A 27,479-nucleotide genomic window follows, 5' to 3' on the forward strand; every position below is an offset into this window, starting at 1 on the left:
GCAGGGGAGCCAGCTAGGGTGGGGTAGGGAAGATGACTGACCTCTGACTTGACCCATCTCATTGCTGTTAACGTCTCAGCATGACAAGTGATACATTGCAAACATCATCTGCTCTGCGGTGGATTGCGTAGCAAAGCGAAAATCCCTCTGGGGACATGTTCCATGCTAGACACGAGGTGTTGCTTGTTATCTGTGGTGCAATCAACTGTTTTTCTCAATGGCTGGTGTCCTGAGATAAACACTGTGCTTGAACTGCAGGCACTGAATTTCTTGTGTGAAACAAAACTGCTACGTTTGGGCATGTGAGTAAAAACGAACACTTCTGGATTTCTTCACTACTGATGCTCCGTGCACATTATCAGTTGAACTATTTGCTCACTGTGCCTGGAGGGTGGACTTTACTACTGGTGGTGGAAACTTCTGAGTACCAACCGAGAAAAGCAGTTGGCAGAAATGGACTGGAACAGGGTGCTCTGGCTTGAGTGTGACGCTCTGTCATACGTTTGTATATGCCACTGGACTACTGTATGTATCCCTGAAATGCTTGTCGTATGGTGGAAATAAATGCCATGTGATTTTTTTTTTTCTACTCGCCATGAATGCTGTTTGCTGTACGTGATGGGACCTGCTGGGCAGTGCCTTCCCTGGGGCTGAAGTCTCAGCACCTGAACCACGCAAAACTTCGCAACCCCACAAAACGTGTGCTGCTCCGATGGGGTTTATTGCTCCTGTGAAACAGATATTGCTGGAATAGAAAGTATTCCCAACCCATGCACTTCAGCTGTGCTGAAAGTCCCAGTTCTAGCTCTGTCCAGCATCTCAATGCCATTTCATAATAGAGTGTTTAGATGTTAAAAGAAATACCTCATGGTGCCATTAATGTAGAGACATTATATACAGAGAGAATCCTCTGTCACCCAAGCAGTGATTAATGAGCAAGGTAAAATACTTTCAGTGTTTTAATGCTTCCAGAGTATGGAGATTAATCACTGTCACTGTAATTGCTATTTTAATCTTGCCCGTACTGAAGGCGTTCCTCTATTAGTATGAAGAATTCGTAAGATTATTCAAATCAGACAAATCTAGATCCAGCTGTAATGTAGCTGTCTTGCTTACATCCCAAATTCTTAAAACTTTCTGTTTGGGAAGATGTTTGACTTTAAAATACCTTTTTGTGTCTCCTTGTGAGCTCTGGAATGCTTCTGCATACAGGGGTGGACTCCCAAAAGACTCCCCAGCTAAAGAGAACTAATGAAGAAAAATATTTTCTCACCTTTTGTGTTTTGTTTTGTTTTTTTGTTTTTGTTTTTCCCTCTGTAGATCAGCTGAGGCTTTCTGTAGTGGGCAGCTGGCCTGCAGGACAGAATCTGCCCATGTTACTGTCGAGATCCAGTGCTTACCACTGTTGTTCTGCTGGTTTCTTTCTCCATAGATCTCCTATCAAAAAGACTCCATGTGACCTTCTACAGTAGAAAAGAAAAATACTTTAAAAATTATTTCAGAGGGACCTAAGGCTACGTCACCTCATGCAGCTTTTGTAGAGGAGTGGGTTACTTCTGTGAATAAGTAGATTTTTAATGTTGGAGTTGACTCGGCCCTTGTAAGATGGGTGCCTGTTCACTGTGGGGTAAACAGCACCTACCTTTGTGTTACCTCCCACAGAGGGGACTGACCTTCATGGGGAACGTAGCACCCACTCCTCTTTGGATGTTCTTGTTTTTACAAATGACAGCAAACTGTCCAAAGAAATGGCAGTAGTATTCTTGATGTCTACCCTTCCATTGTATGTCAGCTCAGAGGTCTTGAAAATAATAATGAAAAAAAATTAGTCTTTTCTATAATACCCTTTAAACCTTTTGCTTTGGGTTCTACAATCTGCAGTGAAACGTGCCAAAACAGTAGTATGACATGCTGCTCTTTTACGAGGTGTTGCTTACTGTAAAAGCTATTGAGGCTGGTAGGAATGTATCCCCGACGGCAGCTGCCTTCAGATCAGAGTCCCGAGATGCACCTTTACAGTGGCAGAAGCAGGATGATCCCTTGGTTTGGACTGACTCAAATTCACTGCCCCAAAAACAAACGCCAAGAGGTGTTTCCCTTTCATGCAGCCTGTGGGAATAGAGGACAAAATGGGACAGGCGAAGCGTTGTGGTCACAGTTAGCATCTCTTGTTAGACCGAGATGGCTGGACAAGGGTGGACAAGCATTTGGGCACGCATGGCCCTCGTTAGGTCTGGTATAGACATAGGGAGTGTAAAGCTAAATAGCTACTATACGGCCCAACTACAGCTCAATAGTTGGAAACAGTTACCAGCTGACCTTCTCGCACTCATAGCATCACTGGAGCAAAGGCAAATATTACCCAGAGACTAAGAGTCTGTGTGGGCTAGAGATAAAAACTGGTAGGTAGCGCTAGAGAGATGCAAGTTTGAAATTTGCCGTGTTCGTCAGATGTCGTGAAAGGTGAACATACCTGAAAGTTGGATAATTTTTCCCCTGCTATACATCTCTTTATAAACCTTCCTTGCTTACAAGGAAAGCAGTTTTTGGTGTTTTTCTGCTATTGTAAAATGGCATTTCTGCCCACTGCTGGCCCAGCCCCGCAGCTCGCTGGACAGGGCTAGGACTCGCAGCCCTTGCCAGGGGTGAGTGACGGTGTTCCTGGCTGCAGCCAGTTCTTCTCGATGGCAAATGACACGTTTCCTTCTTCCCTTCTCAAACGTTGCAGTGTTATGCAAGTCAAGTGACCTCGTTTTCCAGCTATGCAATATGAACAACCGTAACATGTGACAAACCAGCTGTATCCCCCCCTTGAAATGCTTTTTGAATTTGTCCGTCTTTGGCGTGTGGTTTCATGTTTGTATTGTTAATTCTGAGCACCTGAGCCAGATCCTTTAAAGATTGCCTTTTTCTAGGACTGAAAACGTAGCATTAGCGCTAACAAATTTTACTGTAAATATTTTTATAAGACAATTTTAAATAATTTTTTGGATCGCTTTTTATGGTCATCAATGACGCTTCTGTTAAATTCTGGATCTAATTCTTACACTCCAGTGCGGTTTTTGCTGGCCATGACGTAGGTGTGAATCTGTATGTTTTCTGCACAAGAAATTAAATGTTGTAACTAAGATCTGGGATAGCTCTTATGTTGATTCTAACATATTAGAAGGACAGCATTGGGCTCAACATTATGAGATAAATTAAAATCCATTACCTCAGTCACCAGTACGCTCTTAGATTATTAGTTATTTTACAACAATTCCAATGCTCTGATTTAATGTTCTTGTGCCGTGTGTTTGCTTCCCGGTCAGCTTGGTGGACAGGCTGTCTCTCAGCGGTTTCGTTTCTCGGCTCCTGCGTGAGCGCGGTGCTGCTTGAAGACGGAGGATGCCATGCACACGGCAGCGCGTGCGCGCGTGCAAACCCCCCAGGCTGCCAAAACCAGTGAAATTATTGCAGGAGGTTTTGTAAAAGCTTTACAAACCGAACTCAGGCTACTTCCTCGCAATGGTCCTTTGTGAATATGAAGGCTTTCCTCGGCTCTCTTCTGTTGTCGGCTCTCTTTGGGGGTCACCACGTGCAGACCCCCTGCGGGATTCTGGCCGTGGGTTTCCCACAGGTGACTCTGCTCTTGCGGAGAAAGCGTGCCTGGGGATGCGCACCCACAAAACCCACCGGCATCGCGTGTGGGTACACACACTGCTGGGTTTGCAGAACAGGCAAGCATATGTAAAGCAGGATAGATTTGTCTCAAGCAATCTGTTGTTTAAACAAGTTTGAATCAAGTCCATCTTTTCCATTTGTGCCTAATAGATAAATTGGGGGTGGTTAAAACCAATTTTCAGTTCATTCAGTTTATCCAAATACTTTTTTGTACAGATGTGTACAGCACTGTAATTACCGTAAATATACTTGGCAGCATTTGCATAACACCACCATGAAAGCTTAATACTGTTCTCTCATTTGCAGTGTTTGGAGACCAAAATCCTTAATATCCAGCGAAGTGTGATGCCTATTCATCAAGCTAACCTGATGGTTCAACAGATAGATGCAGCTTGTTTTTTAACCTTTGGGACTTGTTACTAATAAAATGTAGTATCAAAGCAGTTGCCCCCTTGGCTTAACATCACGCCCACTAATCACATTCACATGAGCATGATTTGTTGCTCAAAGCTGCAGCATCTGGGAGTGTGTTTGACATTGTAGTCTGCAAATGAGTGAATTTACTTTTTTCCTCTGCCCTTATCTTTGTTTATAGGTTTATAAATTATTTTCCTCTACAGTGACAATAAATAAATATTGAGAATTTTAATTTGTATATTTTATGTATTAAAAAAACCCTTTAAGAAAAATGGATGATTGTGAAATAATTTACCTGGGTGTGAAATTCTTTGTTTTTGTAAAACAGACTTTGTTGGTTCAGTAGCTGACAGTATAACGTAATGAGTCGGTTGACTGTTTAAGCTAATTTTTTTAATTAAAGATTTTTTGCATGAGTGTGAAGGACCAAGGACTTCGCAAAGTAATTCTCTCAACAGCTGTCTTGTCCAGTGCAATGAAGGACTCAAGAAACATTCTTCACTGGCATATTTATATTATAAAAGAAAATCACGTTGTAGTTCCCCATCCTTTAATTTGAATAAAAACTGGACTAATGAAACTCTTCTGCGTCTATTTTGATTTCATCGGCTTCTGACACTGAGGAACAATCTCATCACTCCACACATCTTTTTTTCACCCTCTTTAATTACAGCACATACAAACCCTGGGTTTACTTTGTGTCCTTTGCAGTGGGGCAGCGGTACTCGCGCGTGTCGATGCTGAGAGGTCCAAATGCTGGAGGAGATGCTGCCCTGACGCTCTGATGCTCTCCTGGGGTCTGCGCTGCTCCTTTTCCAAGGGAAGTTCAAGGCCGTTTGGCTGCTGGGGTGCAGGACAAGAGCGTTTCTCTTGGGGGTGGGAAAGCCCTTGGGTAGGGGCATTGATGGCAGAAGACAGGACCTTTTAGTGAATGCGATTGGGAAGAAAAGGAGAGTTTACACCCATGGGCTCGATATGTCTTAATAACACCATAAAGTAACACATTTCCTACACCACTGCAAAGATCAACACGTTTAACAGGTAGCACAACTCATTTTGTCTTATGCTTGCGATACGTCTCACTGAGCCCTCTGGTTTTCTAGAAATGCTCCTCGTGCCTCATCTGTTAATGCATGACGTCAAATTTGCCGTGTGGGATCCTGAAAATTAATTGCCTGATGAACACAGGTAATGATGTCTTGTGGGTTGCTCTGTGCAGCTGGGGGACTTTGCAACTGTTCTGTATTTTATTTCAAAATTACTTGTCTCCTGCACAGTTGGCCCCTTTTTATTCATGTTTAAGCTGAGCCCAGTAAGTTTGGGTCCCATCTCGTCTCTGCTGCTACACCGCGCAGCTCTCGTGCTCCTGGCTTGCAGGAGAGCTGTTTCCAGGGAGCATCACTGACGTTGTGAGATGTGGTGGTGTTGAGACTTTTATCTGCTGAAAGACACTTGCTATGCTTCTCTCTCTAATAAGCGAGCTGATCCCTTGTACTTCTCGGAGGTGATGCTCGCTCCTGTTGTTCTCCTGCAGACTCCCTTGCACCCACGCGTTTCTCAGGCTGGGTGCCCCGGCCTGGGTTGCTGTTGCCAAGCTGAGAAAAACAGCTCCCCTTTCTGTTGCTGGGTAGCAGGCATTTTGAAATAACCCAGGATGAGACATGCCTCTTCTGCCACAGCAATACTGTGTAATTTGGTACATGAGTCACCCGGAAACAAAATCAAAGGTAGGGCAGAAAACAACCTCAGCTATGGAAATTGCAAACATCTGATAAAAGATGTACCTATTTAATTGTAGACCCAAATGAATAAATATGGCCAAAGAGGGATTCCCTGCATCCCTGTGCCCTCAACTGTAGTGGGAAGTTTGCACAGAACCTCCTTTTTCCAAGCAATGATGACGTGGCCTGGAGATGGGACATGGATGTGGTGGCTTCAGAAGGCAAAATTGCTTCTCCCCTGGCTGGCGGCTTTTTTTTTTGCTGTGCTGTGATGAGGGTGCTGTGTTGATGGCAAAGAGTAATTGCAATTAAAAAAAAAATATCTGTTGGACACTTCTGTAAAAAAATAGCTCGTAGGAGGTACAGGGCCACTACAGAAACGTTGCCACGAACCACACAGGGGTTCCTAGAGCATCCCGCAGTTGCTCGGTGACTAATGATATTGTTTCACATAATGTCATTCTGCACTGTAAACAAGCACAAAATCACTTAACTACTTAGTGACATGAAATATTCTAAGAAATTTGCCAAAGTGATTAATGTTAATGTTCTTGTTCAGCAAATTGAATGAGATTTAATTGGCACAGCTGCTGAAGCTCAATGCATTTGATTTGGCCCCGATTTACAAACTATATTATCATGAGCCTTCTCCTCTCCTTTCTTTCATTGTGAACCTCCGCAGACTCTGCTAAGCATATTGCTCGGTAAATTACAGGTCTTAAAATGTTAGAGTCTCTTTTTTCAATCAACAAAACTTCTAAAGGGACCCTTTAAAGGATGCACAATGCCTGTCCCAAAGGATCTGTTGTTCTTCTCTAAAGCATAAGAGGTTTAAATGTTATTTTTGAATGTCCTTCTCATAATTCTTTACATTATACTCTTTCTACAATGTTATCTCTCACCCAATAGTGAGTTTGTCCCACTGGACGAATGCTGACGTATAATTTTAATCATGTGCTTGAAGTCAGAGTCGTGTTGGAACAGAAATGAACCCTAGGACTTTATTTGATATTTATTAAGGATTTTTAAGCACAAGCCATTTCTGCTGGTGAGTCCCAGCTGCCAGACCTGTGCAGGCAACATCAGAAAAACTGCACCGGTTCATAAGACATTTTTAATTGCATTACAACAGGGTACATACACTGGTTTCTTCTTTCCTTTTTTTCCCTAGGAAGTAGCATCTCTTTCTGCCCTGCATTTTGTCCCCCACAGCTCAGCTTTCCTGAATCTACCTAAAGAAATTACTGGGCTCTGTTTTCCTGCCAGAGGAGCAGGGAAAGTCGCATGGATCTGAGACACGCAGACAGAAAGTTTTGGTTTACTTTATGCTTTACTCACAACCAAATCTCTTCCTGGTGCCCCATTCTGCCTCCCTGCAACTTTCCTACCCGAAACATTTTGCCTACTGTATGTATTGTAAAATAGCACACAGCTCTGCTGCGAATGGCACGGAGCTTCCAGCTTTGCAAAGTCACCTTGATGATGTGTTGGGGGAGCTCAGCGAGCCGCCCTTCCAGCTGGAGCTACGGGCACCTGAGCCAAATTAGAGTTCAGGTCTTAATGACTGCGAAACATTGCATGCAGCCCCTCCTCCGCCTGGGCTGGAACCCTTGCCAAGTTAGTCTGGGTTTTGGTGGCTTTTTTTTCATGACAGAATTTTCTCTGATGGAAACTACAGTTTTTATAGAGCTACAGTCTTCCAGACAGCTCTAATTTATTTCAGAATTGGATAATATTTCTTATCTGTGTAAGGAAAGTTTAATGAACTATCAATTCGCATGTTACTGGTTTAGTTTTAGATGCAATAATATATATGAAGTATGTAATCACATGTGCTCTAGTGCTTTGCTGTAGCTGTTGCATCCCAGGGCACGCGTCATGTGCCAGAGCGTTGGAGCTTTGACCCAGTGCCCAGAAATCCCCAAGGCAGCTGCACAGACCTGAAGTGATAACAGACCTTAGTTAGTCAGTGGAAAAAATGCTGTTGCTAAGTTGCCCCTAATTTGTAGACTAATGGAAAACAGCCTGGGACACTTAATTTGTGGTTACCTAGAAAGGTGACCATGATAAAATCATTCCAGGAGTGCTAGATTTTGTCTAAATTGACTTTCCAAGTTCAGACTAGCTTTAAGGGCTTAAATGGCTGAGGGCTCTTACACTAAATGAGTTTCTAAGATTTTAGGACCTATCTCTACCACCCAACCTGATGGTAGGAAACCACTTGCTGGCTGTGACTCTGAGTGCTTCTTCTCCCTTTATCCTCCAGTCTGACTACATCCCCCCAAAACACCCGTCAGTCAACAGAGTCCTGTGAGATCCGTGGTTCATGGCTCACTTGCTTTGTCTTCTCCTCCGTGGTTCTTAAACCCCCCCTTAGATCAGGCTTTGCAAAGAGCAGAGGCTGCAGGCCGTGGCTTAGCCTGTATCTGCCATGGTGCACCGTGGTCCAGGCTTAACCCAATGGACGGAGCAAAAGCAAAGGGAGGTTTAAAAGGCCTGTGGCTTACCAGAGTGTGAATGGACTTGTGGACTGCATGTCTTAAAGAACTGGTATGTCTCAAAAATTAGTCCGGTTACTAGTTATATATGTTGTTTTTAATAGCTATAGCTTGAATATAAAACATCCTTCTTTTTTAAAGCATGTGAGATATTTGGAATAGTTTGGCTCATCTAACAAGAAATTAAACTGTTATTTTTATATTCTTAGTTAAACCCAATGTTTATAAATATACAGATTGACACAAATTACAAGAGCAAATGATCACATAATCACTGTGAACTGAGTCACTCAGCATGATGCGAAGACTGAGGCTTGGAGCATCAGTAATTTAACTGTTAGAAAGGTTCAATTGTTAAAATTGATCCTGGTGGTTATTGGGAACAAGCAGTGACTGCAGTTGCTTTGTTAGGGAGCTACCAAAAAAAAAAAAAAAAAAAAAAGTGGGAAACCAGGTGGATGCAAATTATGTAAAACAGGAACACCTGCTTGATGACTTAAACCTTAATTGTGATCAATTGGTTCAAGCTGCAGGTGTTGACAGCTTCGCTCGCATACATCCCTCCACTCTTCCCCCGGCCTCTCTGCGCAGTGGAAGTTTAATCACTTTTCTGGATTTCCTTCTGCTTTTTCTTTGCAAGAAATGCCTTATGCTCCTTGCCTGTCCCAAATAACTTGTCCCACCTGCTGAAGACAAGTTTCTGTGAAAGTTGCTGTGGTGGAAGTCACGGAAAGCAGCGTCGAGCTTGAAGGGAATGTATGGGAGCGGGTTCCAAGGGACGTTGTACCCCCTGTGGCCAGAGGAGAGGGCATGTTAAGTGAGGATGAAGCTGCAGGAGAAATGGTATGTACAAAAGGGGTGGATGCTCTTACCACTGGGTTATGCGTGTTGTACAGGTGGCTTGTTGCTTGGATAGAGATGGATGCAAGCCCTTTTTGCTGCAAATGAGCCTAGTGTCAGGCATTTTGCAGGTGGTGGTGGTATTTGTGCAAGGTCACCGTGAAGTCTAGTGTTTTTCTCTTTTGTCCCTTCTCTCTACACCTCTAATAACTTACGCAGGAAGAAGAAAAAGTGCTGGGATCCCTCCCTTAAGTGTAGAGGGTGTTTTCTTACAAGGAGATGATGCATTGAGTACATAGCACCACAGACTTTTTGCTTAACCTGTCCTTGGAGCTGGATATTTTCCTGAATAGCTCTTTTACATTTAACTAGTTCCAGTGTTTAACACACTTGTTTATGGCAAAATATTGCAGCCTCTGGTGCTGAATGAAGGAATGTAGGGCTCCATTCTGTAATCTTGCTGGTGGTGGGACACACCGAGGCACTGCTGCTGAGGGGCTCCAGCTCGTTTGCAGGGGGGTGTCTTGGTCCTGGCTCCCATCGGGCATGGCTCCCATCACCAGCATGGGTGACGTACCGGTGCTATAGCAGCCTGTTCGCTGATGCAGGGTTTCTGGGTAGTACGTGGTCCTGAATGATACATCAAGCGATATCGCTCTTCTGGTTCATTTCCAGGATGCTATTTATTATTACTCTTTTTCTTTTTTTTTTTCCTGCTTCAGCACTTTCCCTTTGTTCCCTCCGGGCACACGGTGTCAAAGACAACCAGCCCTGCAGCTGGGGAGCACGTTGCGGCTCCAACTGGGTGTCCGGTACGCTGCTGGCAGAGGGGGATTCAGGGGTGGCGTCTCTGTTCACAGACCCCTGAGCCACAGCAGTGACTGAAGAGATGAATGTCAGTCTAAAAGGTGGTACAGAAAAAAGTGGAGGTTGGGAAGCACAGCCAAGAACGAAGATCCTATCTTTGCAGGAGAATAGATAGAGATTAGAAGAGATTTATCAGGTTGCCATTCATTTGTGCAGGGAGGAGAGGGAAGATAATTCCCACCTGGGTTGTGAAAAATGCCTCTTACCTAAAGACAAACTTCAGTTTGGTTTGTTTTTTTTTTTCCCCTAGACTGAAGGTGGCATTGAGCTTTAATATACCTACGTACTTTTTTAACTTTTAAACTTGCACAGAAAACAAGCCTTAAACCGTCATCCACGAGGAGACCTAGATTTGGGTAAGGGGAACTGTACGGTCTTTTTAGTGCTATGTGCAAGGGAAAGACACTTCAGTTCGTTCCTAGATCAAAGGAGAAGGCACAAGGCAAGAATCTGATGCTAACAAATGACAAAATACTTTTTTCCCCCCTAAAATGTACAGAGTCAAGACAGTTTTAAAAGTTTTTTTTTTAAAGTTTCCAGTCTGGCAGATTTTTCCGTGATTATTTACCTGTGTGCATCCATAGTTTTCAGTAGAAGTGCTGCAAACCAAACCCATGCCGTGAATAAGCGTCTGCAGAAAATATGTGTTGCAGTGAAGATGCCTGTTCCTGTGATGAGGTACTCTCCCAGGGTGATACATAGGGAATGCGTAGCAAGTAGTGTCCGCAAGGCATGCGTCTGGTTAGTGTATGTGGGGAGCACTGGATAGGAAACAGTCCTGGCACCCAGTACTCTGCTTTCTTGCTTTCCTGATGTTAATGCTTAGTCCTTTGCAAATTTTGAGTAAAAAGATCACGTCATTGATGTCTAAATACATCAAGGGTGAGAGAAGGCTTGGTAAAGCACTAGAGCTAAGGCGGTGGTTTTCATGGAGCCCGGCTCTTCCCACATCATCTTATTTTGTTTCAAGCATCTTGACTGATTTGAAGATTGTTTTCACTGCTTCTCCCCTCCCTGCTCCCCAGAGTATGAACATTACTGAGTAATGGCTCATTTGATTTTTAGTAAATAAGTTACTTCATGAAATATCAATTTTCACTCCGTTCCCAAAGAATGAGACACGTAATTGCCCATTCACAGTTCACCTGCACTCTGGAATGCCATCTACCGTTAATTGCCAGTTTATTATGATTGCACCTTAAATTCGTGATGAAGTTTATGTAAATATGGGTAGAAGGTCTTGCGATGCATTCATCTGTGCGTGACGCACATCCATGTATCTTCAATTATAAAGCAGCCCAAGCATTGAGCAGTAACAGAATACCTATCAGAAAAGGGAGAGAGACAGAAATGTTAATTGTGGCTAATAACTTTGCAGGGGAGTAAAGCAGGTGATTTTGCCCATCTTTGTCTCTGATAGTCTCGAAGTTTTAAGGAGTATGCGATACCATGGAGACACGGAGTCCCAGTCGTAAGGGATGTCGAAGTGCTCTGAATAAGAGTAGCCTAAAATGAATGCTGGCAGAAGGGAAGTGGGGTTCCTTGTCAGTGAGATCTTGACACGCTTCCATTGCTCTTCCCAAGTTTCAGGCTTGTCCTAAGACAACCAAGAGGGGGGGGGGAAAACCAAAGGGGGGGGGGGGGGGGGGGAGGGGGAGTGAATTAAAACAAAACAGAAAAACCCAAAGCAAAAAATGCAAATGTGTTAGTTTGACAGAATTGTTTTCATTTAGGGGAATAGTTGATTTACAAGCTCTATATTTGGAGCCATAGCGGGTTTTTTTGGTTTTTGTTTGGCACTTCACAAAGCGGGCCCCAAATCAACATTTCTTTCCTGAACAATATGAAGAGCTAGACCTGTTAAACTCAAAGATTAAGAGATGCAGAGGGATTAGATCACTTTAGCTTCCCCCTTCTCTACAAAATAAAGTAAACCGACAGCCTGTGCAAACTCACCGGGAGTCAGAATGAGCACAGGTCCCCCAAAAAACATCTAGCCTCTTTGTAGGTGGAATAGATATCTAACCCCATTCTGTGACTACCTGGGTAGGAACGTTCCCATCTGCTTTTTTTTTTTGTTTGTTTGTTTGTTTTTCATTTTTATAGGGGTCTATACACATCTGTCCCACTTCTTTTGTCCCTGCTTACAGGCTGAATCTTGTATTTCCTCATGGCTGGGATGAACCGGTAGATGAAGCCTGGCAGGGACACCAGCAAGTGGGAGCCCTGGTAGAGGAGCAGGGAGCCCCACGCTGCCAGCTGGATTTGCTGTATCTCTGCAGCACGTTGTTCCAGGCAGCCCGAAAAGGGCTCTGCAGTGCATTTGGCAGCAAAAGGGAATCAAGGTGAACCATTGCTAGAAAGGACATGATGGGAGAAGACAGCACTGTGGGATGAGGAGGTCACTGTCTTGCAGATAGATACAGTGCTCCTCGGGGCGTCCCTTGCTGGCTCCGCCAACTGGTGCTGCAGTGAGGTGTGCTGCCTTGGTGGCGTTCACATGGGAACCACACGGAGTGTGTCCTTTTCTCTGCCTGTGTTCATGGGGCTCATAATCACGTTTGCCGCTGGGGGCTTTTGAGCTTTAATGTATATGCTTTATTGTCTTGAGTTCTGAAATTGAGAAACTGTTTTTCTCAATAAAAAAGAGAGGGGTCACTTAGCTTTCGGAGTCCTCCTGGGCTGGAGTAGTTTTGGTCTCCATCGCAGCGGTTTTTAACATTGCAACTGTGTTCTAAACAATAATTTCTCTTATGCAGCAATCACCTAAGAATAATTAACCAAAATTAACCATCTCTGTTTTCTGTGTGTTTAATAATGATTGATTAGTATGTTTGATAGTTATTAATATGGTGAGCAATTATTTCAGAAAAACGGAAATAAAGTCCTAAAAATGTGCAATAGAAAATAGCATCAGCTTCCTCCTGACTCAAAAAGCAGAAAGGAAGGATTCCCTTCTGCCACAGCTGGTGCTTATCTAGTGATAATTTAGGTTTTGCCAGATGTGTGGCTGGAGATAGTAGATGTAATCAGACAGCTTCCCCATTGAGTTTCTCTGCGTGCTTTTATTGTAACGCCTTGTGTATTTTTTCTTTTTCCTTATCTAGTTAATTCTGCAGTTTCTCGTGCATGCAGCAATTTGAGTTGATGCGTGGTAAATGTCTGTTTTCTCTCACGCTGTCAGGGTGCAATCATCCCCAGCCTGCGGGAGCAATCACTTCAGCAAAACCTCTTTGCATCAGCAGCGGCGGGCAGAAAGCGCGTTAGCGACCCGATGGGTTTCGGCATTAGGATGTGCCGTACAGGGCGCTGGACTGTGGGGGTCAGCACAGCCAAATAAATGAGTGCAAGCCTGGCTAGCAAGAGCCATTTGCAATGCAGGGTATCTTCCTCAAAATAGTATTTTTGGGGAAAAAAAAGAATATTCTCAAGCAGTGCAACTTCATAATACAGGCACCTGTGCTATATTTTGCATATTGGTTGGGAACAAAAGTACTGTAATACAAATCTTTCCTACTCTGTTTTCCAGCTTCATCGTATCTGAGCCCCTCATGTGATGACGTGTTACAAATAACTTGTGGACAGGAAGCAGGAGTTTTTAAGGGGTATTTTTTTTAATCCACGTGGTTCGTCGTCTCTTTTCTAGTGTGAGGCACTTGAGGGGGCAGTGAGCTGAGCCACAGCTGATGGGAGGGGGGAGCCTTTAAATTGGTCTTAGGGGCAAAACCTGTGCACTGTGGGGTTGTAGCCTTAATTAAGCTAATATTGACTACCCGTGAACTTAGGGGTGTCATTTTCCCCACTTCACAATTTGATTCTCTGCTAATTGTTATCCCCCCAAAAAAACCCACCAAAGCAGAAGTTATCCCTCACTGATGGAAAATAAGAGGGAGATGGAGGCTGCCTCTCCAGCTGGGGCATGCCAAGGATGCCTGGGAGACATTTGGCCTTTTGCCTCTTGCATACAGGACTGAGTCCTGCCAACGCTTGTGCTGTTCCTTGGGTGCAAGTGATGAGGACCCGGACACCCAGCGGTGGTGGGTGATCCATGACACAGAGCGCTGGAAAAAAATTTGCCCACGCAGCAAAATGCGAAAGAGCCCATCTGGAAATGAGCTTAGAAAAAAGCACCATGAGATAAAAGTGATCAGATCTCACCCCTGCCATGTCGCTCTGTGAAAGCTGGTGCTGGGGCAAGGAAGGGCTACCTGGGTGGTAAATGAGAAATTGGGAGTAAGGACTGGACGGCTTCTTTTTGGGAGCAGTGCAGGTTTAGGTTGGCTTCAATGCTGTGTGGTCCAAGATCTTGGATCCATGCTTTGTGGCAACCTGAGCCAAACTAACAGCTGGTCTCGGCCTCTTCTTGTCCCCAACTCTTCCCATCTGTCCAGAAAAGAGGTTAACTTTCTGCTGATTTGTGTCTCTGAAAGGCCCCTGAGGTGTGATGTGTGCACGAGGAGGGGAGGAGAACCAGAGGAGCCAGATCAGCGTGGGATGCTGCACAGCCTATTTTATGGGTGGTCTTTCACCCCTCTTGCTTTTTGATTCTTCAAATAGTTAAAAACTGGGTCTCCTGCACGCCTGCTGTGATCCACTGCTTGTGTATCTGGATGAATAAATGAAGGAATTATTTCAATTACATTCATTTTCTTAAGTCCTAGAGGCATGCTGGGCACGCGATAGGTGCCAGGCAGTCACACGGGACTCTGCTCACGGGGAAAAAGGTGCAGGCAGTGGGAAACCTCAGTCACATGGACCCGCAAGGAACCTGCTGGTCTGGACAGATTTTGGGGGGCAACCTCCTCCTGTCATGTATTTTATCCACACAAAGCTGTACCACGCATATAGCTAGTGTGTATATATATATATAATATATATAAAATTTATATATATAAAACATTGTTTGCTTTTCTAGATAGAACTTTTTGTCAAACATGCGCTGGGAAAGCTGAGGAAAGGGATCATGAAGCACAGTAATTGGTGAAACTGGGATTTGCACCAGGGCATGATGACTCGGCCACAGTGACTTTCCCAACTCTTTTTTCCGGCTGTTTGCTGCCCCACAGAGATGTGTTAGTTCAGCGTTTAGTAGATTAGGTCTTCATTCGCATGGGGTTTCTTGGTTGTCTGGCTACTGTACTGCTACAAGGCCTTCTTGGAGTCCCCTTTTATTCTGGTAGAAACTGAAGTTTGCCCCATCAGCACTGCCCAAAAGTCTTGTTAGCAATCGGACACCCTATGCTTGAAGTGCTTGGTTCAAACTTTAAACCGAAGGAAACTGCCTTTTGGAAAAAGTGAGCGATTTGGAGATCCCATTAGAGGAAGAGCGAGATGGATGCTCTCCAGCTGCTGAGTTCTCTGATTCAAATCTAATAGAAATGTAATTTAAAATTTGAGTCTCTGATATTACCGAAAAAATGCTCAGTTCTGTACATAAAATTTAGAAATTTCTGGAGGTCAAAGAGTATGATCTTGTTGAGCATGTACAGGTGGTTGCAGGGCAAATAGTTACTCTTGGCTGAAATTAGAGCCCCTTATTTGTTTCAATCTGCCTCCTGCCTTGCCTGATATATATATATTTTTAAAATATAAACTCAAGAAATAAGGCCCAAGAGGTTATTAGCATCTCACTTTTCTATCATAACACTGAAGCAGGCATTGCTTAGGAAGGGACTGATTGCCTGTGCTGTCACTGGCTTGTTGATGAACCAGAAAAGCTTCTATTAGTTTATGGAGATGAGATTTAGACTTACACAAAAGCTTGACACCATGCCATGTTTTTAATTAGTTTTTTTGAAAAGATATGTGAGATGAGAAGATGAGACATGCATACACCACCGGTTCTTAACGTGGCTGTTAAAGAGAAGGTTTTTGGTTCTGAAATCTGTATCTTTTTGCAGTTAACTTGTTTTATAAATGCCACTTAAACAAATTGGGGCCAGACTGCTCTAATTTTGCTCTCCCTAGAAAATACCTTTCTTCTTCAGTTGGCCTGTTGCTTTTAATAAGAGATTGTCTGGATTTGACCCCAAGTAAATGTAAAAGCAACAGGTAAAATCAAGTTTCACCATTACATAGTTTTCGAACTAATTGAGCCCTTCCAAGTATAATATTTTTCCTTGACATTTTTAATCTTGTGAAGCTACAGTTGATCCCCAAAATCTCATGATTTATGGATGGGATTATTAGTGGAACCTGGTCTCATTGTGGCCTCTTGAGGGAGTTACCGACTTTCTCAAGCCCCTTTTTTTCTTTTGTGGACGGCAAGCAGCTTTACATAGGCAAGTCAATGTGGGAAAAAAAGGTAACTTGCTCTGTTGTCTGGTCACCTTAAAATACCCCCTAAACTGTTCAGGGCATTTCAGTTTCAGGTTCTGACAGACTAACAGATGACAATTTGTCTCATAACCTTTGGTAAATCCAGCTTTAATTAACCGACATTTTCATGGTCCCTAAGTGGTCAGCGGCTTCAATATATCTTAATTTAATTTGTAGGGCATGGTCTGCACACATGAAGTCTGTAGCCAAACTCGTGTTCATGTCCCTGCTGTAGCAGTGCCAGTCTGCCATCAGTCACTCACAAGTGTCATTAAGAGCTGGTCCAAAGCCCAGATAAAGGCAGTGCAAAGACAGCAGGAGGCTTCGCAAGCTCTCCATGGAACTGCAAATTTGTAAACAACTGAGGAGTTAGGGGTTTTTCTCTTTATTTTTTTTTTAAAGAAAAGACAAATTCCCCGGAGGAGTCGTGCCCGGTATGGAATGGTGCCTGGAGGGGTGCCTTGCTGTGGAGCTGAGGACTCTCATGCGCATCAGCACAGCTCACTCCTCCCTAACTCAGTTTAATATCATCCCCAACCAGCTGTGAGAAATCTCCAAAAGACACTGAAAAAGTACTCGTTTGCAACCTTGCAAATGTCTGAGGTTGGCTTTCTAAAGGGATATAGAGGGAAAACACCGTAGCCCCAGTGCTGAGGCATCTCTGAATTGCTGAATCCTTGCTATGTTGAGGGGCTCTGTTTTCTGCAGAAATAAATGTTTTTGAATAATCTTCTCTAAAACAGGTATTAGAAGCTTAAAATAGTAACTTTAAATCTCCTTCATTAAATATATTTTGGGTTCCACTTTCCATCCTGTATCTGGGCTCCAGCCCTGGAGGACAGGCCAGAGAAATACTTCACCTGCTCTTCTAATGCAAGTCATATTTGTCCTGTTGAATGAGGCTGTCTGTAGCCTAAAAGTACACAAGAGATGTGCAGAGCATAAGCTGTACAAATGTTAGCACTTGAGTTCGAAGGCCTCTATTAAATTGGCCTACATATATTTGCCTGTGTACCTACTTAATTCCTTTCTTTTACCCAATATATTCAGTATGTCAGGGGAATATTTCTGTGGTTTACTTGCTGGCAGCTGTGTCTCTTCTCACCTACAAGTGGTGTTGCATCGATGTCTACGTGTTGCCAAAGATGTTGATTTACTAAGAAGGTAAAATACTGTGTTTATAACAGAAAATTTAATTTAGTGATCCAGGGAAAAAAAAAAAATCTCTGTGCTTGGTACCTTAGCTGTCCTGGTCACGGTGCCTCTAGCTGGAACATGTACAGCTATTTTTGTAAGTTGTATACTTGTACTCTTTGACCACTAAGGAGAACAGAAGTGTTCTGTAATGCTGTGAACTGGTTTGATAATACGTCATGTTCATTTAGTACCTTTTTTGTTCTGATGGTGCTGTATGAAAGCCTTTATAAGCTGATACAGGAGTAGGTTTAGACTATTCATTTTTACATATCTGCCCCTTATAATTCTTGAAGGGCACATTTAGCACCGGAAGGGCTTTACCCTCGTTGTGGGAAGGTGCGGGAATCTTGTCAAAACTGCAAGCAGGTACTATTTGACATGTTTAAAGGTAAATGGTATGACACCCCATTTTACTCTATCATCGTTATAATGAACAATAATTTTATAAGCTTACCCTGGGAGGCTTGGAAAGACTATGCCAAACTTGATGTGATGGCTTTGCTGTGTCTGGATTCATCAGCTGTGTCGCTTAGAGACAGTTTCTCTCAAGCTTGTAACCTCGATGGCTGGTTTCCATCCTTCACTTCCCTGCTGTGTTGACGGAATGATCTCTCAGCCTCCTTCCAACGGGGTTTATTTAAAACAGTAATAATGGAATTGGAATGTAGAGGAATTATGTACAGCCTGGTGGTGTAAGGCACGGCCAAGAACAACTATGGAATAAAGAAAGACAAGTCTGCTTACCAAGCCCTAGATAATAGGAGGATTAGCAAACTCGGCTGCTGACAGGTAGGGATTCAGCAAGCGAAACTCTTACCCCAGCGGCCAAGCGTCCTCTCCAGCATCAAATCCCAGCCTCTCTGGCCGTGCCCCTCTGCATTTAGCAGGAGGATGCTCGCCCAGCCATGCCCTGGCAAAGCCCCTCAGGTGTTTACCTCAAGGCCATTCACTATGCTCAGCATGCACTGAAATGACAAATAATTAAGTAATAATATTTTTTAATTTAACTGTTACTTCAGTGCATCAGGGATTTAAAGGAAAAATTAACTTCTTGATCCTCTTGGTGTAATATTGCTTTTACAAACTCTTCAGCAGAGAATGGGAAACCTTGCCAATATTCTGAATATTGCTAAATGTTGCCTTTAACCATGCAATGTTTTAGCACACAGAGGATGAAATTAATGAATCTGATGATAATGAAAGTATAACTGAATGAGATGAGTGTTATGCCTAGAGCCTAATCATCAAGTAATTCAAGTGAGGCTGCAACTGTAAGATTAAGATTTGTGTGATAACATTGTTTACCTTTATATAAACCAAAATCCAATACTCAATAAAGCAACAGCAAATTAAGTTAGAGGAAAAGAAAACATAAAGAGATTCCCCCCCACTCCTTATCTGTCACAAAACAGGTAGGTTTAGTTAGCTGTATTTGTTGTTCAGAAAAACCTGGCATTTCTGCAACCTGAAACACAGAAAAAAATTTGCTCGAGACCCTCAGGAAAGGCGGGGATCTCTCCGAGGCAGACGAATGCATGGTCTTTTTTGGTTGTGTCATCCTTTGTGCAGGGTACAGCAAACAGCCATGGTGGAGAGCCCAGCCGGGAGCCACTGGCTCTCAGTCATTAGCTACGTGTGAATTTTAGTAAAGTCGGAAAGATTTCCACTGATGGTGACTCAATTCCAGCGCTCTGGAGTGAAGCACTGCAAATACTATCCTGCTTTCTGTATTCTGTATTCTTGTATCCAGGAGCTTCATTAAGAAGCAGGACTTGGAAATGAAGAGCTTTTATCTCTATTATTGTCATTCATTCAACGTGCTTGCTCACATGCACGAGGAGGTTTTTATTCCTGGTGTTACTCAGCTTTTGCTGGTTGATAGGCAAATGGCTCATCTGGCCTATACTGGGACAGTAAAATACATCTCATGCAGATGAGAGGTAAATCCAGAGGCTTTCTGAAGACTGGAGGAGATCCCTGAGGCCAGGAGATCCCACATTCTCAAGCTTTTCCTTGGCAGCTCCCCTGTTAGAAGGGCAAAGTTAAAGAATCATAGAATCATTAAGGTTGGAAAAGACCTCTAAGATCACTGAGTCCAACCGTCAACCCAACACCACCATGCCCACTAAACCATGTCCCTAAGTGATGCATCTACATGTCTTTTAATACTTCCAGGGATGGTGACTCAACCAAAGAGCAAATCCCCAGCTCCTGCTCCCTCCCCTCCGAGCCAACGCTGCTCCAAGCTGGGCTCGATGCTGTTCCTCTCTCCAGCCCCACCAGCCAAGGCGCTGGGAGCGCCCTCGGTGCCTGGAGCGGGTCAGGGCAGTCTGGGGACCCCTGGCCGTGCACCTCTAGGTGAGGGGTGGTTGCCCTTCTGCTTGTGGTTTTGCCATAAGCATCAAAGCCTAGCTTGCTGCGGTGATGCTCAGGGCGATGCTCCTAACTCGGGTACCTGCTGCTACACGGGCTGGAGCCGCAGAGAAGGAGGGTATGGGCAGGAGGGATGCAAGTCACCCCCTGCAGGGATTGAGGAGATTTAGGTCTGAGTTAAGAAGGTCCACGGAGACTTTAGGGTGGGTGGTGAGCATGGCCATCTCACTAGATGGAGGTCTGATATACCAGAAGAACAAGTGTTTTGCGAGTTGGGGCATGTAACTAATGACTGATGGAGCAGTAGGTAATCACACACAACAGAGGAAAGGGTTTGACAAGGGACCTGGATCCCTGCATGCCTCTCCTGGTTGTTCTGTCCACCAGCACACTTTTGCAGTAGATCATCCAAAATATGCCAGGTGCTGTTACGCTTCACAGCACCAGGCACCTTGGTGAAGGGGACAGGGAGGATGGGATGAGAGAGCTGGAGGGACCAGCTCATTTTGCCTGGAGGTAGGGTATGCTCGCACACTGCAGGGAAGGAGGGAAGACCAGACTTCTATGAAATGGATGAAGTTGGTACCTTGGAAATAAAATTGGAAAAAAATACGAGTGAAACATCTCCAGGTGATAGAAAGGAGGAAAGAGAGAGAGGCACAGGGTGGTGTGAGCGATATACCGGCTTTCTCTGAAGGAAATAAAAAGTAGGGCAAGAGTGGAGATGTCTGAAAGTAATGAGTTTGAGAGCAAAAGAGAATAAATTGAGTCATTTAACATCAAAGATGGGGGTGCTGGAAGCAGCTGCCTTGGTGTGGGCTGTCCCTGGAAGCACCGTGGATGCAGGTTTGGTACCTCAGCTATGAATGAGGAAGAAATCTGCATGCAGTTTTGATTTCTAAAAGCTCACACACGTCAGCTAATTTCACAGTGCTGGAAGAACCATTTAGAGGTTAATAGAAATACAGTTCTGAAGGCTGGGAGTCTGGAGGAGAGATGTAGGTTTGGAATACAGTCACCGTTCTTGTAACACTGAGTTAGTCAAGGATTATTTTGGCTATTAAAGGAGACTAAAACCGTCAGAAGACTGAGATTTTTTTCCACCACAAGATGGCATCAATTATGCAGTGAAGGAAGGAAAGATTGCAGAAGGGCCTCAGACCAGAGACGAGAGTGGATTTAAAATAAAAACAACATTTTAAATTAATAGCAGACTGGTACGAAACGAGCATTTGTCACACAAGTGTCTTATAAAATTGTATTATCTAAGAGCTTATTTTGGATGCATAAAATGAAATTACCACTCATCAGATTAGCCGGTGCGGCTGCTGGTTGTGATACTACTGGCATGAACAACATTTTGCCTGCAAATGCTTTTCTGCTGTTTGTGCATACCAGATCTAAGTGGGTTTATGTTCCCTCATAGGCCTCCTAAAGCCTATCAGTTGTTTGCTGTAAGCTAACAACAATATTTACCTTTGTCTAATACTCATCTAATGTGTTGCTAAAGGTCTTTATTGCAGTTTGTTTTATGGAAGTCCTCATTTAGATGCTCAATGCTTCACATATGTATTTTTTCCCAATCCTTTTTCAGGGCTCCCTATTGACTCTGTGCGGCCTCATGAAGTTTGTTTAAAGTAAAAATCCACCTAAATACTCATGCTGCCTCAAATTTCTGTGAACAATCACCAGCTGGCCTGAGATTCATATTAATTCGGATCATTTTGTAGTTACTGTTACAAATCTGGTAGTAATTTACTAGTAATCTCAGAATACCTTGGTACTTCTCGGTCTTCTCTTTTCAGAGATATCGGAGTTGTGGATTTTTGGTTGACTTTTTTTTTCCTTTTTGGTTAAGGAACCCTGTTTTATACCCTATACCTGTGGTATTTTCTAAGGCGAGGAAGAGGCTCTTTACAGCATTCCAGTATGGCCACAATCCTATACAAAGAGCCAAAAAATCTCATTCCTTCTTCTCTTAATGATTTATATCTTCCTTTTTTGCTGATTTGGTTTTAAAAGCAACAGTTATCAAAATGTCATGCTAGAGACTGTAACTTATGGTGTCACAAGATTATGGCAAGGCGTTTTGAGATTTATCAAGTGCTAACCATAGGTTCTCCTTTGTCATGTTTTACAACTTAGAGCTGCCAAAGGCTTATTTCTTTCAACTGTTGTGTGTGTTGTTTCAGCTTTCATAGGACTCGCAGAATTCATGTTTTGTTTTCTTGTTTTTGGAAAAAGTCACGGGCTTTAATATCTTTCCTGTGTGCTTACGGTAGAACAGGAGGGTAAGACAGTGAATTGCCTTAGTAGCCCTTACAGTCTAACCAGCCAACGTGCATGGCCCAAGTAATGTGTAAAGCAATGCTGAGCCTCTATTCGGTTGCACGATAACATGCCCGCTCTTTTGTTCCTCTTGCAGCTATCAATTTATTTCTGAAGCATAAAGTGCTTTTGTAAGTGGTATTATAACAATGACGATTGTGCTTGATCTTGCATGTACTTCACACGTGGAAACTCCACTGAAGTTGACGGGTGTTTGAGCTAGAGGGCTTCCAAGCCTGGCCTGCGATTGCTATTTATGACAATATTCAGTCCCCTAAAAAACAAACCCAAAAGATATTGCTTGACTTGATATATCTTTTCAGCATGGCTGATACTGGAGATTAGACTGACATAGAGATGAAGAAGGGCTTTTTCAAAACATAGCCACTCTCTGTAACAGTTGCACCCTGACTCCTCAATTAATTTTATCTAGATGGTCTCTGACAAAATTTCCAGATTAGCACTTCAAAATAACCAGGAGGTGGTTGCTTCCACAGAGCAGCCCCGGTGGCCTGCTAATGGAGGAGGTAATTACATTCGCACTGTGAGAACCACTCCAGTGCTGAAGCACCGGGGGTGGGGTGGGGTGGTGGGGTGGTTTCATGATATTCTCACAATATTTTAACTCTTCATCACTTCGCACTGAAAGTCAAAGGAGCATCAAAACGGCGACCATGTCTGCACCTTGAAAACTGCCCGCGGTAACCCTCGCCCTTTCCCCACCAGGGTTTGTTTAGCTGTTGTCCCACAACAGACGTCACGGAGCAAAGGTATCATCTGCATTTCCCTGGGGTGAGCTGCGTGCATCACTTATTCCTGGTCATCCTAGGTCATTCCCAAATAGTATTGGCTTTACCTCTTAAACTGGCAGGGCAGGACTGTGCCATGCTAAGGAAAACCAGGTTTTTCTAACCCAGACTTGCCTTGCACAGCACAATGTGGTTGGGGTGTTGTTATCTATTTTTCCCTTTTTCTGCAGAATTTGAGGGGGGATTACAGCTGTGGTGGCTTTTTGTTAATCTGCAGTTGTGAATCCCCCATGGTCTCTTCTGGGTTTAAGTATGCTGGCCAGTAGCATTTTCTTGAGAGAAGAAAATGTTCATTTCTGGTGTATGTTACCCTCCTTCCTGCAAGCAGAAATGTTTCTCTTAATTTTTTTAAATGCCCCAGGAGGTAGGTTTTTGTCTTTTGATCTCAGAAATGTTCGGCAACTCATGTTACCAGCCTTTTGTTTGAAATGTGCTGGAAATAGTCTTATTATTTTGCTTTCAATTCTACCTTCCTTTCATAGTCCATTTTGGCTTCTTAATCATGTAGATGTAGCATATCATTATGCAATTTTCCCTCTACATGTCCACTTAATGGCTTTTTACTCTTCTTAGTTCAAGGCGCTTTTTAATCAATCCTTCATCAATTTTATTTTAAACATTTCTTTCCTCTACTTTTTTAGAAAAGGAGATAAGAAAATAAAAAGACAAATGATACAATTGCAAACTTGGTTCTTTTGGCATCAAAGCTCTGGCGTCTTTGACAGAAAACCCGCAGGACTCCAGAGCCTGGCGTGTGACAGTAACGCCTCCAGCAGCTTTGCACACATGCATTCATGGCAGTATAAGAACTGTTTTGGGCACAGTTTGGGGCAGATTTGACTTTATTTTTGCAGGAGCGCTGCCCTGCCCCTTGGACAGCTATTGCACAACCTCATGTTTCATGGCACAGCAGCTCATTTTGGTTTTTAGTGTAATTCTTTACTAGCGGCTCTAGTGAAGGCAGAGTGCAAAGGCTCGTGCTCCTGTGTGCAGCTGTACACGTCCCTCCTGGTTAAGAAGCAGCTGATAGAGAATGTCTTTCAAAATGTACCACCTGTTGTCTGACAGTATAGAGCATATGCTGCTACCTGCCAATCCCCTGTGCCATGAAGTTTGTATTAACTTCATAAAATTCCTGTACCAGGACTGGGTGTGGTATGAAGCAGGGCAGGTAATTTGGCTCTTCCCTCTTTCAACATTCACTTTTTTTTTTTTATTTAACTCCATTTGTATAGCTATACCCTCATACATAATGTATTCCTAAAAATGTATTCGGGTTCGAGCTGGCTGAACATGGTCCCCTGAGTTAGAATCAATGCTACTACAACCTAATAATCTAATGGGTTAGTCCCCCTGCGTGGAAGATGCTGGGAGTATGGCAACGAATCTCCTCCAGCCTCGGGGAAGCGAATCAGCACTTTCAAAGTAGCGGGAAGAATTCCTCAAAGTGTTTCTGGGCTTCAGAGAAGGAAGTGGAGAGCATCGTCCAGCTTGGATGATGTGCGCAAAGCACTGTCATATGTAGAGAAAGGAAAGAGGCAGCTGGATGCTGAGGGAAGTACAAGGTCCAAACAGGGTAGAAGTTCATGTTTGAAACCAGAGGAACTGCTTGGAGCTGCTGACCTGGAAATGAAAGTAATACTAAATCAGCTGGAATTCTGAAGATTTGAACCGAAATGTAATTAGAAGTTCAGTTGGATTTGGATAGAAGTTTGTGGGCTGGCACATTTCTACAGAGTGCTGTTTGCGTTACAATCTTGTATTCAGTGACCATCATCTGCAGTCCTTATAAGATGGTCTGTTCTTAGATATTTGTTAATAACCAAAAAGAGCCAAAGTCTTCCTTTAATACCTCCACAGCCAGAGGTTTTGTGTTATGCAGTTTTGTACCCTACTGTTGCTCTTGGGGAAGCAACACGTCGCGTGTGATGAGGGTAGCACGGACGGTGCTGGGACCATGGTCAGTGAGAAGCTCACCCAGAGCGTCCTCCAGAAACTGGAGGAGGAAGACTAACAGATCCCTCTCTGCTAACCCTTCGCTAGCACCCTGTTTTGCTAAAGACTCTGTTGCTTGGATAGAATTGCTGTGACGTTTCTCTCTGTTGCCGCATGGGGAAGGAAAGCTTTTTCATCTAACAGGAGGACATTTCCTTGCTAATCAGCAAGGGGCTTGGTCAATCTCTAAATTGTTGGAACTGACTTTAAAGCGAGAGATAGGCATATGTTTGTGATTATTTTATGCCAGCATTATTTTGTAATGGGATTGTTGGCAGTAGCTGTATTGGGAATTTTCCCTGTATTAATTTAAACTGAGACTCATCAAATTAAATGCAACTAAAGGATAAGGCACTCTGAGTTCAATACCCTTCCTCTCCTTCTTCCTCCGCCTCTGCTCCCAGTCCCACATATAACGTGAGTCTCTGAGGCCCTTGGCCAGCAGCCATGCTCCAGGCTCAGCAAAGTTTTCTCTTTTTGTGAGAACAAAAGCTGTAGTGAGCCCGGAGCAGTCCCCTCAGACTGGCAGCGTGCACAGAACAGGCGACAGATGCTGGTATTTTTTGTAAACCCAAAACCTAATTATGCTTGGAGCAGTCCCACAGGTCTGGGGAAAAAAAACCACAAAAACAACCTGATTTATGGATTCCAGTCGTCGCTGCTGGGTTTTAAAGCAGCAGAATATGTTTTCCAGTGATGCTCCCTCTCCTCAACCTTGGGAAAGCAGGCAGGAGTGTTACCTGAGCGGGAAGGGTGGTGCTTTTGGTGCCTTCCCACTGCAGGGCTGTGCACTGGGGCCCTCTGTGTCACCAGTGGGAAGCTGAATCCTCACTGGGGCATGAAATGGGGAACCTGGCATTTAGCAGACATGCAGGTGTGGTCCCAACAGCTTCATTTAGTAAGTGCTTAGGGCTGATAAAGCTGCTTCTGAAGCACTTTTAAGGATATCTGTCATATTACAATGTCAAAATCCAGTGTGAATCTGCACAGCTTACTTTTGCTGTTTCTTAGCGGGTATGTCTTGTTTTCATTTATATTGAACAGACACTTTATTCTTATCACAGTATCTGCCCTGCAAGCCTGGATAGCTGGGGAGCCTTGACCCTTTTCTGATCCAGGCTTCCAGAGACTCAGAAGGAGCCAAAAAAATGAAAACTGCCATTTCAAGAAAACATAAATTATAAAGTGGATAACAATTTTTCCCCATCAGGATACAATTTGTGTATGCCTGAAGCAGGAGAAAAACTACACAGAGGAGAGGCAAGGCATTTCCCAGTGCCTTGAGAGGGCTCGCTGGCTCCCATGAGCTTCCAGTTCAACTGGACTAACAGCCCATGGCAGCTTTTGTGTCTCGGCAGATCTCATTTTAGGTACAAAAGACTAGTAATAGATTTTGTTTTGCACATGGAGGCTAAAAGATTTCTATTCTGTGTGCTCTGCTTGTGGATGATGGAGAGATGTTACAGCCTGTAGAAAAGTTCATTTGAATGGTACTTGCAAAGCACATTAGCAATAAATAGAAAGTGAAATAGTCCCTTCTGGGTGGAGATGGGGTAAAGGAGTGTGGAAATAGGGCTCCCTGGGATAGCTGGGAAGTGTCCCTGTGTGCTGGTGAGGTCTTCAAGCCACCAGGATGGTGTGGGCAACTCCTCCAGCACAGAGTGGACCTGGAGGCCTGACGACAGCTTTTGACATGAGGTCTTTTGGCAGAAGCACCTCCTCTTCCTTTGGAGGAGTTCAGGCCCTGGAGAGCTGAAGTCTCACTAGAATCATAGAATCATTAAGGTTGGAAAAGACCTCTTAAGACCATCGAGTCCAACCGTCAACCCAACGCCACCATGCCCACTAAACCATGTCCCTAAGCGCCTCATCTACATGTCTTTTAAATACCTCCAGGGATGGTGACTCAACCACTTCCCTGGGCAGCCTGGTCCAAGGTTTAACCACTCTTTCAGTAAAGAAATTTTTCCTCACGTCCAACCTAAACCTCCCCTGGCGCAACTTGAGGCCATTTCCTCTCGTCCTTTCGCCAGTTACTTGGGAGAAGAGACCGACCCCCACCTCGCTACAACCTCCTTTCAGGGAGTTGTAGAGAGCAATGAGGTCTCCCCTCAGCCTCCTTTTCTCCAGGCTAAACAACCCCAGTTCCCTCAGCCGCTCCTCATCAGACTTGTTCTCCAGACCCCTCACCAGCCTCATTGCCCTTCTCTGGACACGCTCCAGCACCTCAAAGTCCTTCTTGTAGTGAGGGGCCCAAAACCCAGGAAGAAGATGTAAGTGAGGCAGGGACTTGGATTTCAGAGGGTAACAGCAGTTTGTAGAGGGGTGAGCTCTGGCTGGAGTTAATAGACACTCCAAGATGATTGCAAATCTGCTCGTTAGGCACTTGTTTGCTCAGTGTGCGTGTGGCTGTGTCTACGGTAGTACTGTGGTTTGGATGAGAGCGTGCTTTT

At 43.9% G+C, this 27,479-nt stretch overlaps 2 protein-coding genes across 2 annotated transcripts in view; one reads left to right on the forward strand and one right to left on the reverse strand.

The window, feature by feature from the left end:
- KLHL3 (kelch-like family member 3) overlaps nucleotides 1–4,268 on the forward strand; it is a 41,912-nt gene extending 37,644 nt beyond the window's left edge. The window contains exon 14 of the mRNA XM_009322694.1: nucleotides 1–4,268. This exon is cut by the window's left edge and continues 61 nt beyond it. The gene's annotated coding sequence lies outside the window, so the exon portion shown is untranslated.
- Nucleotides 4,269–8,897: 4,629 nt separating this feature from the next.
- LOC103915840 (methylsterol monooxygenase 1-like) lies at nucleotides 8,898–14,056 on the reverse strand. Its single transcript, XM_009322768.1, is given in 7 exon segments — nucleotides 8,898–9,011; nucleotides 9,956–10,040; nucleotides 11,277–11,330; nucleotides 11,455–11,603; nucleotides 12,155–12,270; nucleotides 12,273–12,392; nucleotides 13,858–14,056. Coding segments are annotated over 7 exon segments (837 nt in total).
- Nucleotides 14,057–27,479: the final 13,423 nt, after the last annotated feature.

This window comes from Pygoscelis adeliae, unplaced genomic scaffold (assembly GCF_000699105.1).
Source record: "Pygoscelis adeliae isolate BGI_AS28 unplaced genomic scaffold, ASM69910v1 Scaffold34, whole genome shotgun sequence".
Lineage (NCBI taxonomy): Eukaryota > Metazoa > Chordata > Aves > Sphenisciformes > Spheniscidae > Pygoscelis > Pygoscelis adeliae.